General features: G+C 44.5%; 1 protein-coding gene across 1 annotated transcript in view; it reads right to left on the bottom strand.

The window, feature by feature from the left end:
• Nucleotides 1-2,668: 2,668 nt before the first annotated feature.
• Nucleotides 2,669-15,726, bottom strand: part of akap13 (A-kinase anchoring protein 13) — a 45,993-nt gene continuing 32,935 nt past the window's right edge. Inside the window, exons 13-16 of the mRNA XM_048615751.1 lie at nucleotides 15,555-15,605; nucleotides 11,893-12,366; nucleotides 9,054-9,387; nucleotides 2,669-7,575 (exon numbers count right to left, since the gene is read on the bottom strand). Coding sequence (XP_048471708.1) covers nucleotides 7,472-7,575; nucleotides 9,054-9,387; nucleotides 11,893-12,366; nucleotides 15,555-15,605 — 963 coding nt within the window. The 3' untranslated portion in view covers nucleotides 2,669-7,471. The remainder of the gene's footprint in view (nucleotides 7,576-9,053; nucleotides 9,388-11,892; nucleotides 12,367-15,554; nucleotides 15,606-15,726) is intronic.

The raw sequence follows: 15,726 nt of genomic DNA, 5'->3' as shown, positions 1-15,726 counted from the left end.
GCATTGCTTTGAATAATGTCCAGGTTGGAAATTTCTCCAACAGAAGGTGCCGAAAAGCCCACCCACATAAAAACAGGCTGGGTTTGAAACAAAATGATTATCAGGCATTCTTTTTGTTGACTTGTATTATCCTCGTCTTTCTGTGAAACTCTCAGCACAAACAGTTTGCAAACTCACCTATTGTTGCAGCGGGTGCTCTGCGTCCAATAATTAACCAGCCATGTGAGCTTTTTCATTCTCCCCGATAATTATCCTTGGTAACAATCAATGGGTAGATTAGTTACTGAACCATCAGCACTCCGAGCTTCTGCTGTTTGTGACTTTCAGTAAACACTGGTGACTAAGCAAGAATCATCAGCAGAAAATAGAAAGAGCCACACAGGAGGTTAATCACTTGCCAATAATTGTCAAAAACAGATTTATACATCAAACTCCTGCCCTTATTTCTGGCCTGCATGGAATTTGGCACATGTGGGATAGTACCATTCCAGCTGTCCTGTTACACTGCCAAAGTGGCCATTCTTCATGCACAGAGCTGGTTGACAGACTATTCCATCAGAGGAGGCATCATGGCCGTAGTAGATCTCTTTCTTCTCCAACATCTGTGTCATTGGAAGCAAGCAGGAATAGAAACTGTGGGCTGAATGGTCGTGTCCTGTGCAATTACCATTCTCTTAACCCAGGAACAGGAGCCAATGGGAACAGCCCAAACAAAGCTCGGCACAGACAGGTACACGAGCCTGGGATCTTGCTGATCAATCCCACACTAGAGAGTTACTGAGTGAATGTGAAGGGTTTCAGTGCTGTAAAAACGCAGACCCATCATCTTTCAGGATGGAGTGATTCCAAAGCACCCAGCTCTGAGTTAAAGGCAGACTATTTGAGCCTAGATGGTGCTGACAGGCTATTTAACTGCAGGAAGCATCAGCAAAACATGATCCTGTCCTCGAAAGAAATGGTGCTTGGCCCGGGGCTTAAGTCACCAACTAAAAGGGTCCTCATGCACTTTCTTTGAATACATCAACTTCACAAAGGGGTCAGGTAGAGCCATGCACATTCTACATGGTTGGGGAAGTGAGTGAGAAGGTAATAAAGAAACAAAAGTACTTTCATAGAACCAAAATACGTCTGATACTTCGATGCTACACTGAAGGAGCACAGCATTGTCAAAGTCACCAGACTTTGGATGGGATTTTAAAAGACTCCCCTCTTAGGGGGTTGTCAAAGGACCCAAAGGAACTATTGTGGCAAGTTCTCCATACAGCCCAGGGTCTGAATTGGATTGCTCTAGTGGCAGAACAGATCAGATCATCGTCACCGTGCTGTTCATGGGGGCTTGCTATGCAAAATCAGTTGCTGTGCTCCTTACAATTGCAACAGGGACTCCCCGTTCACAAGTGTTACAAAATGCCTTGGCCCGTTTGGAAATAATGAAGAGCTCTATGCAAATGCGCGCCTTTTCTTTATTTCTCCAAAGTCTCATATCCCACCAAATGACGAGGTGCTGTTAACACACAATTTCCTTCTGGAGGATTTTGTTAAGGCTGGAAGATTTTTGGAAGACGATTTTGTAAGTATTATCATCGTCGGTGTCCCTCACTGACAACGATGACTCCCTTCCAGTCTCAGGGTGAGTTTGTAGGTGCCTTACAAACTGATGCGGATACTGCAGGCTCTGTTACACTTGGAGCAGAAGGTGGTCACAGGAATGGGTGGGTGGGGCATTGGTGTGGCGGTGTGCTCCTTTCACCCGGCTTCCACTTTTTCCCAACAGCAAGTCTTAAGATGCTCGACACCCTCCCGGATGCTCCTCCTCCACCTTGGACGGTCTTGAACCAGTGATTCCCAGGTGTCAGTGGGAATGCTGCGCTTCACCAGTGAGGCCTTGAGGGTATCACTGAAGAAATTCTTCTGTCCAGCTGGCGCTGGGAATACAGCACCTGCTCGGGGAGACTCTCGTGTCGGTGAAGCGGACGATGTACTCAGCCCATCTTAGCCAATTAAGGGAGGTCAGCGTCTCAATGCTGGGTAATGTTGGCATGGTCAAGAATGCTGGCGTTGGTGCGTCTGTCTTCCCATGGGAATTCGCAGGACTTTGCACAGGCAGCGTTGGTGGTACTGTTCCAGCACCTTGAGGTGTCTGCTATAGACAGTCCGTGTCTCAGAGGTATATCGGAGGGTGGGACACACCACAGCTCTGTAAACCATGATCTTGGTGTCGAATCTGATGTTGTTGTCCTTGAAGACCCTTTTCATCAGGCGGCCGAAGGCTGCGCTAACACACTGGAGGTGATGCTGGATCTCTTCATCAATAGCCACTCCAGCCAACTGAAAGATGGGATGGAAGTGAGTCCAGTGGTCAGGTGGGGCAGCCCATAGAGGAATTGATAAATTGGGAATCAATACATTCCTGCGCCTATCCTGCAAAGAAAACCAAACAAATGTCTCCCTAATACGAGTTGGTGTAAAGTTTTAGTCAATATCCCTCTTGCTTTGGTATCTTTTACTCTTAAAATAAATGACAGCATTAATATGAAATTGTAACAAAACAATCTGTCCCTTCCGGAAGAATGGATGCAGCTCATTGCTGCCATCTGCTGTTAAATATTGATCCTCGTCACTGAGAGAGTGAGTGAAAAGGCATAACAAAAGCACGAACGCCTTGAAATAAACTTATGGTGTAAATGTTTATTGTTGGGGAAAGAAATTTACATTGGCTGATAATCTATAAGGGGAAAATGATAAATAAAAGTTTAATTACAAAAAGCTACTTACGATCACAGCAAAGTTACTGAAATGTAACTATGTTTACAGTTTTTACTTTTATACATTAATTACATCATTCATAAAATAATTAGGTTTTCATCCTTATAATTTTTTTTGTACACAGAATCAAGAAAAATACAAGGTGTACCTTGGTGCAAGTAGATTTTTTTTATCCTCAGGAATATTTTTTCGAAAGCAGAGAGGTATATAAAATGCTTGAGAGACATCCTGAGCACGTCCACAATTCAGTTAGTGCATAAATGTTTTCAGTACAAGGCAGATGGGTCTGTATCAAGCAACTTGATATGGTGTGGAGAAACTGGGCATGGTCGTTTGGGATTGGAGGGGGCTGCTGTAAGTGCAGAACCCAGTTTAACTAACACTCAGTGAATGGTTTGCGATTCTGTGTCTTTGTCAGCAAGGTTGGTGCCTGCTGGCTTAGGAAAGATCTAGAAGTTTGAAACCCATCGAGTAGACAGCATTCCCGATATTCATGGGTTTACATGGAATGTCACTTTTTCTAGGAACGCAATGAGCCCAATGTCAACTCTATAAGTGAATAATTTCTGACTGAATTAAAATCTCGTCCACCTTCATGTCTTCTCAGTGTTTATTAGCCCTTTAGGAACTGGGTGATGGTCCGAGGTTATAGATGGGATTGAGAGGAAGCTGGAGGTTGGTGTGTATCTACCAAGCTTACGTTACTACAGAGAGCTGCATTCAACACTCAGTAAAAATTAACTCAACAAATGATCTTGAAGGATGTAAAATTCCAAAATGTAATGTTTTCAAAACTTAAATAAAATCTCATGTCCATTAAAAAAGTAAAAATAATTTAAAAATAACCACTTTTGGGGTTAAATTCCTCTGTGCGCTCTCTGTAATGGTTAATATTTCACTGTTATATTTCTGTCTATCCTATTTCAACAGTCAGATATATTCAACAGTGTTGAATGAATACAGATAGGGTATAAGGGGGAAGAGGGTAAATTGAGAAGTGTCTGTCTTTAGAGAAGATGGATTTAATTATATCTATGGGTACCTGCTTATTAATAGAAAATCTTACCTATTAAACAAATCCCACTCTTTTTGGATACTATATCCAAACATGGGTATTTCCAGTTTCAGATTTAAATGTGGATATAGTGGTCGACACTATACTCCTGACTACCGACAGACAAACTAAATCCCTCGGATTTATGACTGTTACAACAGAACACAAGTCACATGCAACTCTTAAAAAACTTAAATCTTGTGGGATTGACTAGCACCGATTCCCATCCTCACAGCCATTAGGAAATTAACCAGGGACTTGAGTAGTTTTGTTACTTCTCCTCCAAGATAAGAAACACTACCTAATTTCGTTGGGGTAACCCACTTTTCCAAAGTTCTTGGGAGCTTAACAGCCCAGACTGTCCCAGGCAGGACAGTCATCTTTGTTATGCCACACTGAGCTACTCTAATACCATGAGGAGTACATTTGTCCTTAAAAAGATTCTAAATAGTTCTCTGTATTGGAGGTCAGAGGTGTGACCGTGGTAGAAACTTTATAACAGTCGCAGGTTAGTAATGGAAGGAGGTGAGGTGGGAGGAAGACCACTTGCTGTGTCTCACTGACACCTGCAATGAACAGTACAGGGTATGCACACACACGAATATCTGATCAAGCCAAGGCTGAATTGGGCACGATACCCATCATGGTCAGAGGTCCACAATCTAAACCCTGATATGGACGAGAAAGAAATGGTCACTTAGGTGACGAGATATTCAAGGGCCATGAAACCTGGGTCCCACCAAAAGACATTACTCTGTCCTGAAAGTGATCAGAAATACCACATTGAAATAATTTTGGTCTTTTTTTTAAAGCAGGGTGCGTACAGAGCCTACAAAGACTCGCTGTCAATGGGTTTCCCGAGAGAAACCTTCATTCTCGACATTTCCGGTAAAGTTGGGCCTGTAATGCCCTTGGTAATGTATGGACAGCCTCAACAATGTATCAATGCACATTGCCCTGCTAAAATAAACACCAATTACCACAGCTATTGCAAAAACCTGAAGGGGAACCCCATATGGTTTTGGTGAAAGAAAATTTACAAAATTAATAGCAGCTCTTAAGATTGTAAAATCAAATCTGGACCACAGGATATGGTAGAAGCTTGCAAAGCCACGTGCAGTGGTTGTATTCTCCCTGGATTTGGATTCTGCCTTTGGTAAAATGCAGCCCCTTTCTCTTGGGCAGGAGGAAGTCCAAAACATAACGGAAATAGCATCTTGCATTAAAACTCAACGCTGTTTCTTTCCCTGACATGTGCATTTGGAATCCACAATATACAGCACAGGCCATGGAATTGTGATTGTCTTCTGATTAAAGCAGTAAGAAAGCTGACAACAGTGTACAGGTTTTTCAAACAAAAACAAGAAGTTTTGTTCCTTTAAAGTGCTACACAGCAACAAACAACAATCAGGGGATGATGCTGCCTTTCAAGCTGACCTTGTCTCATTTGGAGTGGGCCTTGATTTCAAGACAATGACTTTTGTGAGGCAATGGTACATTAAGAGCGCAGGAATCAAGTGGAGTTGAGATACAGAGCATCCATGTTCTAACTGTAGCAGACCAGGTTTGATGGGCTGAATGGCCACCGCCCTGTTTCTACATTCCTAACAGGAAAATGGACCATCGATTCCTAATTCCTCCACAAGTCAAAAGTCATCTGAGGTACCAACAGTTACTGCTCAGTGACTCCTCTCCACCTCATTGTGTCCCTCATTTGAGCTGCGCTCTTCCCTTCGTTACTGTAATGGGACCTTGTAGTAAGTTGGAGGTGTTAGAAGTAAAAGGTAAATGGGGTCAATTTTGTGGTCCCTCTCTCGTTAAACATGGCAAAATATCCCTCTGACTGTGAACCAAAAGGGGCATCCTCTATCCCTGTAGACGCATGGACTCCCTCGAAACGTTAGCACCAACAAGCCAACGGGTTTTGAGGAAACTGCCCAGTGTCCCTTGATGAGGTGTATCGGAAAACTGTCGGTGTTCAGTGATAATGGGTGAATCTGTGCTCAGTGAGTGAGTGAAGTTAGCGGAGTGGAACACTGTCCCACTTCGAGAAACTGGTGTGAACATTCAAGTGAGAGCAAGGTTTGCTTTGATTTACATCTGAAGTACCCCTGTAAAACCCCAGTGCGATGTCTCTCCGTTTTCTCTACCTGCGCCTGTGACCCCACCCCACCCTCCCCATTGCCCCACCCCACCTTGTGCGTGAGATTTCATAGTTAGTGCCAAATTACAGATAGTTGTGTGGTGTGGACTGGACTAATGCTGTCCAAACTCATTCCACATCAGAGTCTTCTCTGCTGACCCAAATATCTTGGAGCCCGTTTCAGTCCAGGCATGAAACTGAACCCAGGTTCCAGGTGAAAGGTTAGTGCCCTATACACTGCGCCAAACTGTGTCTCCTCATCAACACATATGCAGGCCAGCCAAAAGAAGACACTATTGATTTTAAAAATTATGAGATGATCGAAATAAAGACAATTACAATATCCAATTAACACTCTAGTAGAATGGAACTTAAAGCAAAAGAAAAAAAAAATCAAGTATAAACCATCGTGCGTAATTCCACCTTTGTAGTTTTACAGTTCTTGTTTTTAAAAACATTTTACATTCAGAATTTAATTTTACACCGATATTTGACAATTTCTACCCCTCAAGATTTAAATATTAACAGGTTTGAAGGAAAAGAAAATCTCAGGGATGAACCTTTCTCTCCCTCAAATGGGAGAAATGCACAAATTAAAAACCATTGCACTCACTGCAATTGTATTTACAAAATGTAGATTTATGGCGCAGAAATTTGAAGTGAATCAGCTAGCTGGCAAATTAATCTCTCTTGCCCTGAAATCCTCTTATTCTTTCTCGTTTCAGTCAGTGGTTTGTTTAGTCACTGGAAGAATGGCTGGATAGTTTTGGAGGAGTACGTTTAAAAAATCCACTCGTCACCAACCAACCATCTCCAGGTCAATGACCAAGGCCAGCATTAATGCAGGAGGGGAGCAGAGCGTTGAGACTGGCTCTGGAGAAAAGTGTTTTGATTCAAATACTCGTACAGGGTTGGAACGGTGCAAAATAGAATCATCCGCTGCTTCAATTCCAGAGGCTGATGCTCCCAAAAATGTTGTACTGGAAGAAAGTGCCTCAGGAACTGAGGTTCTGGTGACAACACAGCCGTTACTAGTTGGTGGCAGTTGGGGGAAGAAGGTGAAATAAGAATTTGACTCAAGCTCCCTTATCAGAACAGCGCTGAACACAAGTGACAACACAATGCTTTAGAAGACTGTAATGCTTCAAGAATATTGAACTTTTGTTTCACTGCTCTGATTTAATCTGCATCAATTTCCAATTCCAGTCAACAAGCTCCTGGCAAAGGTGGGTTTCAACCAGATTTTTCTTTGCACTGCCTCCTGGACACCATTTCTCCATCATTTGTTTTGTTATACAGAGAGAGAGATTGATGTACCAACTAAATATATATCTATTTTTATTATTTCAGCATGCAGTCCAAATCCATACCACCATCAGAGAGCAATGGGCAAGGCAGTGTGGATATCACACATCTCGTAGACAGCCACACGACTGAAGGGCGTTCCAGTCCTGTCCCTCCCCCTCTTCCAGCCCCATGTCTCCACACAGTCTGTAAAGCAGGAAAGCTCAGCAGTAGAAAACCTCTTCACTGCCCAGAAATTCAGCTGCAGGGTGCTTTTTATCTGGTGCCGTTTTATTCAGTGCTGAGCTGTCTGCTGTTGGTAGGACATCTGTGAAAATACAGAACAGAAAGAAATACATGTATTCCGTTTATAATAACTGATTTTTAAATCTATATAATTTACACGTACAACATACTTTTAATATATGTATATAAAGAATCATAGGATCCCCACAGGAAAGAGGCCATTCAGTCTGCACCAACCCTCCAAAGAGCATCCCACCCAGACCGAGCCCACCCTTGTAACTCCACATCGAGCTTGGCCAATCCACGTAACCTACACATCTTTGGACTGTGGGAGGAAACCAGAGCACCTGGAGGAAACCCACACAGACCCAGGGAGAATGTGCAAACTCCACACAGAGAGTTGCCTGAGGGTGGAATCGAACCCAGGTCCCTGACACTGTGAGGCAGCAGTGCTAACCACTGAGCCACTGCGCTGCTCGATATACACAGGGTATATGTGTGTACACATAGTTCATGTATGGCCCATGTGCACATGAAGGTAAAGTACACTGAGGTAGTCAGAAAGAAACATAAGAACAATTAAGAGTAGGCCATTGATTTTGCTCCATAATCCATTTAGACCATGGCTGATTTCTCTCAGCATTATTTTTCCCCCACGCTATGCCATGTCTCTTGATATCTCTAACACTTAGCAATCCGTTGAGTATGTTCATGACAGAGATCAATGATGGAGTATCCAAGACCCTGGGGCTAAAGAATTCCAAACATTTGCCACCCACTGAGTGGAGAAACACATCTTCATTTCAGTCCTAAATTGCATGGTCCTTTTTCTGAGATTTGCCCCCTGAATCTGGATATTGACATTCCATTACGCACCCCACTCTCTGCACCTCTACAACCAGGAGAAATGCCCTTCCTGCATCACCCCTGTCGAGCCCTGTGTGGAATGCTGTACTTTTCAATGACATCATCTCTTATTCTTCCTCTTCGCAATCATACTTCATGGGTCCATCCTGATATCCCAGAAATTAATCTAATGAACCTCCATTGCACTCTGGTCTATGGCAAGTATACCCAGGTATGGGAACCAGAACTGTACACAACATTCCAGGAGAACCTAACCAAAATTCTATACAATTGCCTCAATGTAGGGAATTGCATCAATGTAGCACCTTCAGCAACCTTTCCACCTCTAGTCAAAAAGTATTGATTCTTACCAAACTGTATGAGCTGAGACATATAAAAGGGGAAGTATGTACAAGCTTTTTCCTGTATGCTGCCTCGCTGTAGTGTCCTGGAGACTCCCCAGATAATCCTGAAAATTGGTAACTCATGTACTGTGCTGGCAACAGCCTTCTCAATCCCCAAATCTGATGAAAGATGGGGGCTTGAGGCCCAAGAGCCTAAGACCACTCCAGCTAGGACTGGCTGTCTCAAAGGTTTTAAACAATAAGTGTCCTTGACCCTGCAACACATCAAGTGCTATTCCAAGAGCCAGCCTCATAACAGTGAACCTAACACCCTACCGCAGATTAACTCCAAATGTTGGCCATAACACACCTGGATTGTACTCGGGTGGCAAGTTCCCAGAGCGGTGACCTTTGCCCTTACGGTGTTTGGACTTCTTCTCCTTTGGTTTTGCGAGCTTGAGTAACCGTGGTGGGAGGGGATTGCTGGTTGAGTTTGTGGTGTTCCGCGGTTGACTCGTGAGGTTCTTGGAATTGCTTTGTGCGGAGTCTTTCCAAGCCGGGCTGGGAGAAGTCTCCACATCCCTCTTCGTAAGGTGCATGTCCGAATGTTCCTGGTTTAATAAATTACAGCCAGAGGGCTTCGTTGAACTTAGGGATCCCTCGGTCAAAGTGCCAATTGGTGTCACAACCTCTCGATCTGAAGACTAGGATAGGGGAACGAGAAAGTTAAAAATTATGGAACTTGAAGTGAGGACAACATCTCTGCCCTGCCTAAGATTTTGCTATGCATGGTTGAAGGTGATAACCCTTTGGCCTGGTAACTGGACACTGGCCAGAAAAGTGGGCTTTGCCCAGGTCACTGGACACCCTTTTTCCCGGCTACTTGCCTCATCTACATGTCTTTTCTTTATATCAGGTCATAGCGTCTGTACGTTTGAAAAGATCTGATTCTCTTCTCAACTGTATAGGATTTGCCTCAGGAATAAAGAAAGTGAAGGATGTCATGCAAACCCCTTGAGTCTGTTCAATAATTCAATTAGATCGCGGTTAATCAGGATCTTAATTCCATTTACCTAGTTTGGCCCCACAATCCTCAATTCCCCAATCTAATAAAAATGCATCAATATCAGATTTGAAGTTTCAATTAACCCTTAGGTTTCCCGAAACCGGCCCCCCACCATTTATTTGGGCGAGTTTCAAATTTATGAAATGCTTTGTACATCCCGAAACCACCTCCCCTTAATTTTCATGTTATATTCCCTTGTTCTGAGCTCTCCACTAGGAGGAGAGCCTCTGGAGAGTCTGTGTCTACCCTGTCAGCTATGTTAATCATTGCAGGACAGCCAGTATTTGTGAAACCTAATGGAATGCTGGTATTTATTGTGAACGGAATTGAACACAAAGGAGAGAGGTTACACTTCAGTGATACAGGACACTGGGGAGATCCTATTTAGATTACGGTGTATAGTCCTGGTCACCTTAAAGGAAGGATATAATTATGTTGGAAGTAGTGCAAAGGTTTACTGGACTAATATCTGGAATGGGTCAGCGGTCTAAGGAGGAAAGGCTGGACAGGCTTTGCTTGCCTCACTGGAGTTGAGAATAAGAGGTGACTTGGCTGAAACATAAGATCCTGAGGGATCTGGACAGGGTAGATGTGGAGTGGGTGTTTCTTATAGAGAATCTAGAACTAGGTGTTGCTGTTTAAAATAGCAATGGGAACATTTTCTTTCCCAGAGGAGGTAGTGGGTCTTTGGAATTCTTTTCCCCCAAAAGGTGGTGAAAGTAGAGCGTCTGAATACTTTTAAGGCTCAGGTGGATTGGTCCTTAGTAGAGGGGGGAGGGGTGAAAATATTTTGATGCTTTAGTTTTCTTCTAGAAAGTCTCTAGGATCACACCAGAATTTCACCAAAGGTTAGTGGTCAATATGTAAAGGTTTCATGTTTGCATCTAAAAAGAAATTGCAACACCATTGTTGAGATTATGCTCTTGTGAGCCTGGTATGTGATTTGGGTCGCAGGGTAACAAGGTGCTGGACTGGTGGTAATGGTGGAAGTTATCCGGAAATGGATTAAGAGTTTCACACAAATATCTTGCACAATATTAAACTGGATGCGTTGAGGAGCTATTTTTCCTACACAGGGACCATTAGACGCAAATAACCTCAGTGAACTACCTTTGCTAATGACTGCTGCTCTCAGCCACAGTAAAGCACAGAAAACAGGAATCAGAGAATAATTGACATGAGTAGGGAAATAGTGCTGGCAAAGTCACCTAAGTGAGTAGTGGGTGGGTGAGTAGAAATGGACCAACCACACAAACTGTTGGGATTAATCAGAATGTGGAACTTGCAGCCAATAGGGCGGATTGAGGGGATGAGCACAACTGCACTTACGGGGCAGCTGGATACAAATGAAGAATAAAGGAACAGAAGGACATGTTGATGGGGTGAGATGAAAGAGTGTGGGAAGAGATTTGTGTGTCATTAACATCAGCATAAATCTATTGAGCTGAATGGTCTGCTTCTACACTCTTAAAGAGGAAGAGTTCTTGGCAGCTTCGGTTTTTACTGATATGTGATTGTAGAAATAAGTGAATTGAAGATGGTGGTGAATGGACTACAGCTGGCTGTCATTGCTACACCTATGGAAACCGACCCCACAACAGGATAAGGTCTCAGTGTGAGGATGCCAGCAACTAACTGCTGAATGTAAAATGTAGTGCTAGGTTTACCAGTCTGCTAGCTCCTTCAATTCTAGCAGACACTGTCACATCTTATTACAGTCCGTAAAGCTTGACCTTTGCCAATGTTTGCCCAAGTGAAGTGAACTCAGGCCAAATGCAGCAGACCGATGTATGTGTTGTACCAAATTGTGTGGATTTGGAATCTTTTAACATAACCAGAAATTCTCAAACACAGAACTGTTTGTTTGGATCTTCACACACACCTTTCCCTCGCAGGTGTAGTGGGGACCAGCTGGAAGGATTAACAGGGCAGCGATCAATGTGTTTAAACCACATCATGAATGTCCCCTGCCATGGCCAACAAGCTCTGGAGTGGGACTCAAAGCCTGAGCCACTGAGCTCCACACAACAAACAAGGGGAAGAGACAGTGGGCTGGATATTACATGGCCCCTCTCATGTATCATGGTTCAGGAGACTGTCTGCCCAATGTTTCTCAGATAGCATTATTGAGTGAAGCTTGTACCTGTGAACTGAGGGAGTCTGAGTGCGTCAGGCGGCTCTGTCTTTGATGAGCGATCAGCTCTTCCATCCTCTTTAGCTGCTCTTTCTCCTTGTCGAGCTGCTTCTGCGCAGCCCTCAGTCTCTCCAGGTCCTGCTGATACTCCTCCTTCCTCAGCTGGAGCTCCTCTCTCTGCTTCTCCACTTCCTTCTGTAACCGTGCCGTCTCAGCATCGTGCAGCGACACCTTGGACTCCCGCTCAGTCAGATCCTTCTCCCTCATCTCCCACTCCCGTTCCCATTTCTTCTTCTCCTCCAGGTGCTGCGCCTGCTGCCGCTTCAGGTTGGTCAGCTCCTGACGGTGTTTCTCCAAACTTCGCTGCTTCTCCTGCTCAATCAGGGAGCTGGGTCGTAAGGACGACCGTGTTAGGCGCTCACTCCTCTCACTCGACGCTTGCTTCTGGTCCTCGATGAATGAATCCTGTTGCACCACGACAGCCTGTTGGGGGCCAAAGGCAAAGTGATTATTAAAGGCAGCAAACATCAGAAACTGTCTGAAGGGGTTTCGGCCTGTAGAGCTGGAGCACCGCGGCCAACAAAAACACCCTCTGAGAATGGGAGGGGAGAAAATATGTAACAACATTCCTGCGTGTTTGGTGAATTTTGCAGCAAATACTGCCCCAGTTGGGCCTAAACTGTGTTGCACAGGAATCATTTCAAATCCAGCCATTAAATAGTTTTAGTCCATTTGCTGTTCCTAGTTTGGAAAAACTGAGTAGCTTGCTAGGCACAGTGGCTCAGTGGTTATAGCGCCGCTGACTTACAACTCCAGAGACATAGGTTCAATTCCAGCCTCAGGCGACTGTGTGGAGTTTGTCCATGTCTACCTGGGTTTCCTCTAGATACTGTGGTTTCCTCGTGCAGGCTAGGTGGAATAGCCATGGGAAAAGCAGCATTATGGGTAGGGTGTGTGGGTCTGGGTGGGACACTCTTTAGAGAGTCAGTGCAGACTTGATGGGCCACATGGCCTCTGCCTTCACTCTTTTATCTTCAGTCATTAACAGTATGAGGGCATTGCTGGCCAGGCAGCATTTATTGCCCATCCCTAATTGTCCAGAGGGCAGTTGAGACTCAACCACATCGCTGTGGGTCTGGAGTCACATGTAGGACAGACCAGGTAAGGATGGCAGTTTCCTTCCCTAAAGGACATGAGTGAACCAGATGGGTTTCTTTTGACAATCGACAATGAGTTCATGGTCACCATTCGATTCTTAATTCCAGATATTTTTATTGAATTCAAATTCCACCATCTGCCATGGCGGCATTTGAACCCGGGTCCCAGAACGTTATCTGGGTCTCTGGATTAACAGTAATTAATCTAGGCCATTGCATAGGATTGTTAAGAGTCAATGACATGGTTATGGGTTTGGCTCAAATCTGCCAGGCCAGATAAGGACGGCAGATTTCCTCTTCTAAAGGGCATTCATGATGCCAGTGGAGCTTTACAACAAATCAGTAAATTCACAGTCATTTTTTCCTGGTAGCATGGGGCTTGGTCCCTCTCTGGATTTCATTAAAATAAGAAGTTGATTTGCCTCTACGCTAGGTATCTCAAAGTCAACCCCAACACCAGAACAGATGACGGTGCATTGCCTGCTGACATGCTCGTACAGGAAGTCAGTGCTGTTGGTGCCATCACCGAGTGCCCACACTGCGATGGAACTGGAAGTGGTGTAGCCATTGTGTCTACCTCTCCTTCAAGCCTCTGCTGCTTGTTTCCTGTGGTCCCCTCCTTGTCCTATGGTGAACAGCACGGGCACTTTGGTTGCTTTGTCAGTGGTTTAATAACTTTAGATCTTACCCCTAGGAGTCCACTGAAATCAAATCACCGCATTGCTTGTGTCAGAAACATTGCCTTTTAATGGCAGGATTTGCATGTGTGGTGAGAATGCCCCCTGCAGGGGGCACTGGATGGAAATAATGATAGACTGATGAAAAGATGCTGCTAATTTAAAGTTGGACGACAGAGGGCACTGTCAGAACACAAACGAGATCCAGACTGAGTAAAGCCTGACCTTGTCTTTTTTTCAACTGCAGGTCACTTTCTCTGAAAAAGTTCTTCCATGCGCTCCTGGGGAATGACCAACTCACCCCTTATCCATTTCATTAAGCACTGAGCAATCTCCCTTGCCAGTTCAATGGGCAAATGCATCACCTACTGCAGTGCTGGAATTATATGCCAGTAAAAACCTTACTTTGATTCTAATCTGCAGCTAGGGAACTCTACTGTTGGTCTCAGTGTCCCCAGGTCAGGGAGGAGCAATTAGCTGCCCCTCATCACAAATGTGCATTAGTAGATACTGGAAAACAGCATCCTCAGCTGCTTTGTTAATGACCTTCCCTCCAGTAAAAGACCAGAAGTAGCTTGGGGAGGGGGTAGACCCCCACTTTCTGAAGCTGTCCACACTCCCATTCATCCGGAGATGTACAACATTTGGGATTGGGCCAGGAAGTGACAAGTAACATTTGTGGCACACACATGGCAGGCTATAGCCATCACCAACAAGGGAGAATCGAACTGTTACCACATGGCATTTGACCACATGACCATCAATGAATCCTCCACAATCAGCATCTTCTGGGGGTTGTGGTTGACCAGAAATGTAACTGGACCAGCCACAATAAAATCTATAGCTATAAGACTACATCTACCACTTCCTCTGGTAGTTCATTCCACATATAAACCACCCTGTTGCCCGTCCCTAGTTGCCCCTTGAGAAGGTGGGGGTGAGCTGCCTTCTTGAACCGCTGCAATCCATGTGCTGTAGGTAGACCCACAATGCCCTTAGGGAGGGAATTCCAGGACTTTGATCCAGCGACAGTGAAGGAATGACGATCCTTGATAGACAAGGTGAAAGTCAGCACTGTGATGAAATACTCCCCGCTTGTCTGGATGAATGCAAATCCCACAACACACAGTACAGGATGTTTGACAACAATTAGGATAAACTGATCAGCAGCCCATCCACTACCTTAAGCACTGACACCCTCCACCACTGGTTCAGTGAAAACAGGGTGTACCAACTACAAGATGCAATGCAGCAGCTCACTAAGACCTCTTCCTCAGCACTGCCCAAACCCATGAACACTTCCATCCTGAAGGACAAGGTCAGTTGATACATCGAAAATCCACCACCTGCAAGTTCCCTTCCATGTCACTCACCTTCCTGACTTGGAAATATATCGCCGTTCCTTCACTGTTGTTGGGTCAAAATTCTGGAAGTCCTTCCCTAACGGCAGCAGTTCAAGAAGACAGGTCACTACCACCTTCTCAAGGGCAACTAGGTGTGGGTAACAGGATGGCTTGTATGTGGAATGAACTACCAGAGGAAGTGGTAGATGCAGGTACAATTACAATATTTAAAAGACATTTGGATAAGTTCATGAATTGGAGAGGTACAGGCCAAATGCAGGCTAGTGGGACTAGTTTAGTTTGGGAAACTTGGTCAGTATAGACTGGTTGGACCAAAGGGTCTGTTTCTGTGCTGTATGACTATAACTGCCTAGGAACAGATGGAAGACAACAGAGGGGCAAATGCACATTATCGTGTTGTGTGGCCTCTGCTATCGTTAATTGCAGGAGCTTTAGAAATGACTATTAAAAGGGGATAAACATGAAAGACAAACCTGTAATCCAAGCAGCAACTGCTGTAGACTCAGCACCTTCTGAAGCACATACTGTAACAGAAACACATCATGTAAGATGAAGCAGGAACAAGAATTTTTAAAATCGATGCCCTTCCATTGAACCCAGAATGAACAGCATCTTCAGTGTGCAGACACAGAGCATGTGTACGTG

This window comes from Rhincodon typus, chromosome 33 (genome assembly GCF_021869965.1).
Source record: "Rhincodon typus isolate 14 chromosome 33, sRhiTyp1.1, whole genome shotgun sequence".
Lineage (NCBI taxonomy): Eukaryota > Metazoa > Chordata > Chondrichthyes > Orectolobiformes > Rhincodontidae > Rhincodon > Rhincodon typus.
The sequence above is the reverse complement of the archived record's forward strand: the minus strand, read 5'-3'. Positions and strand labels throughout refer to the sequence as shown.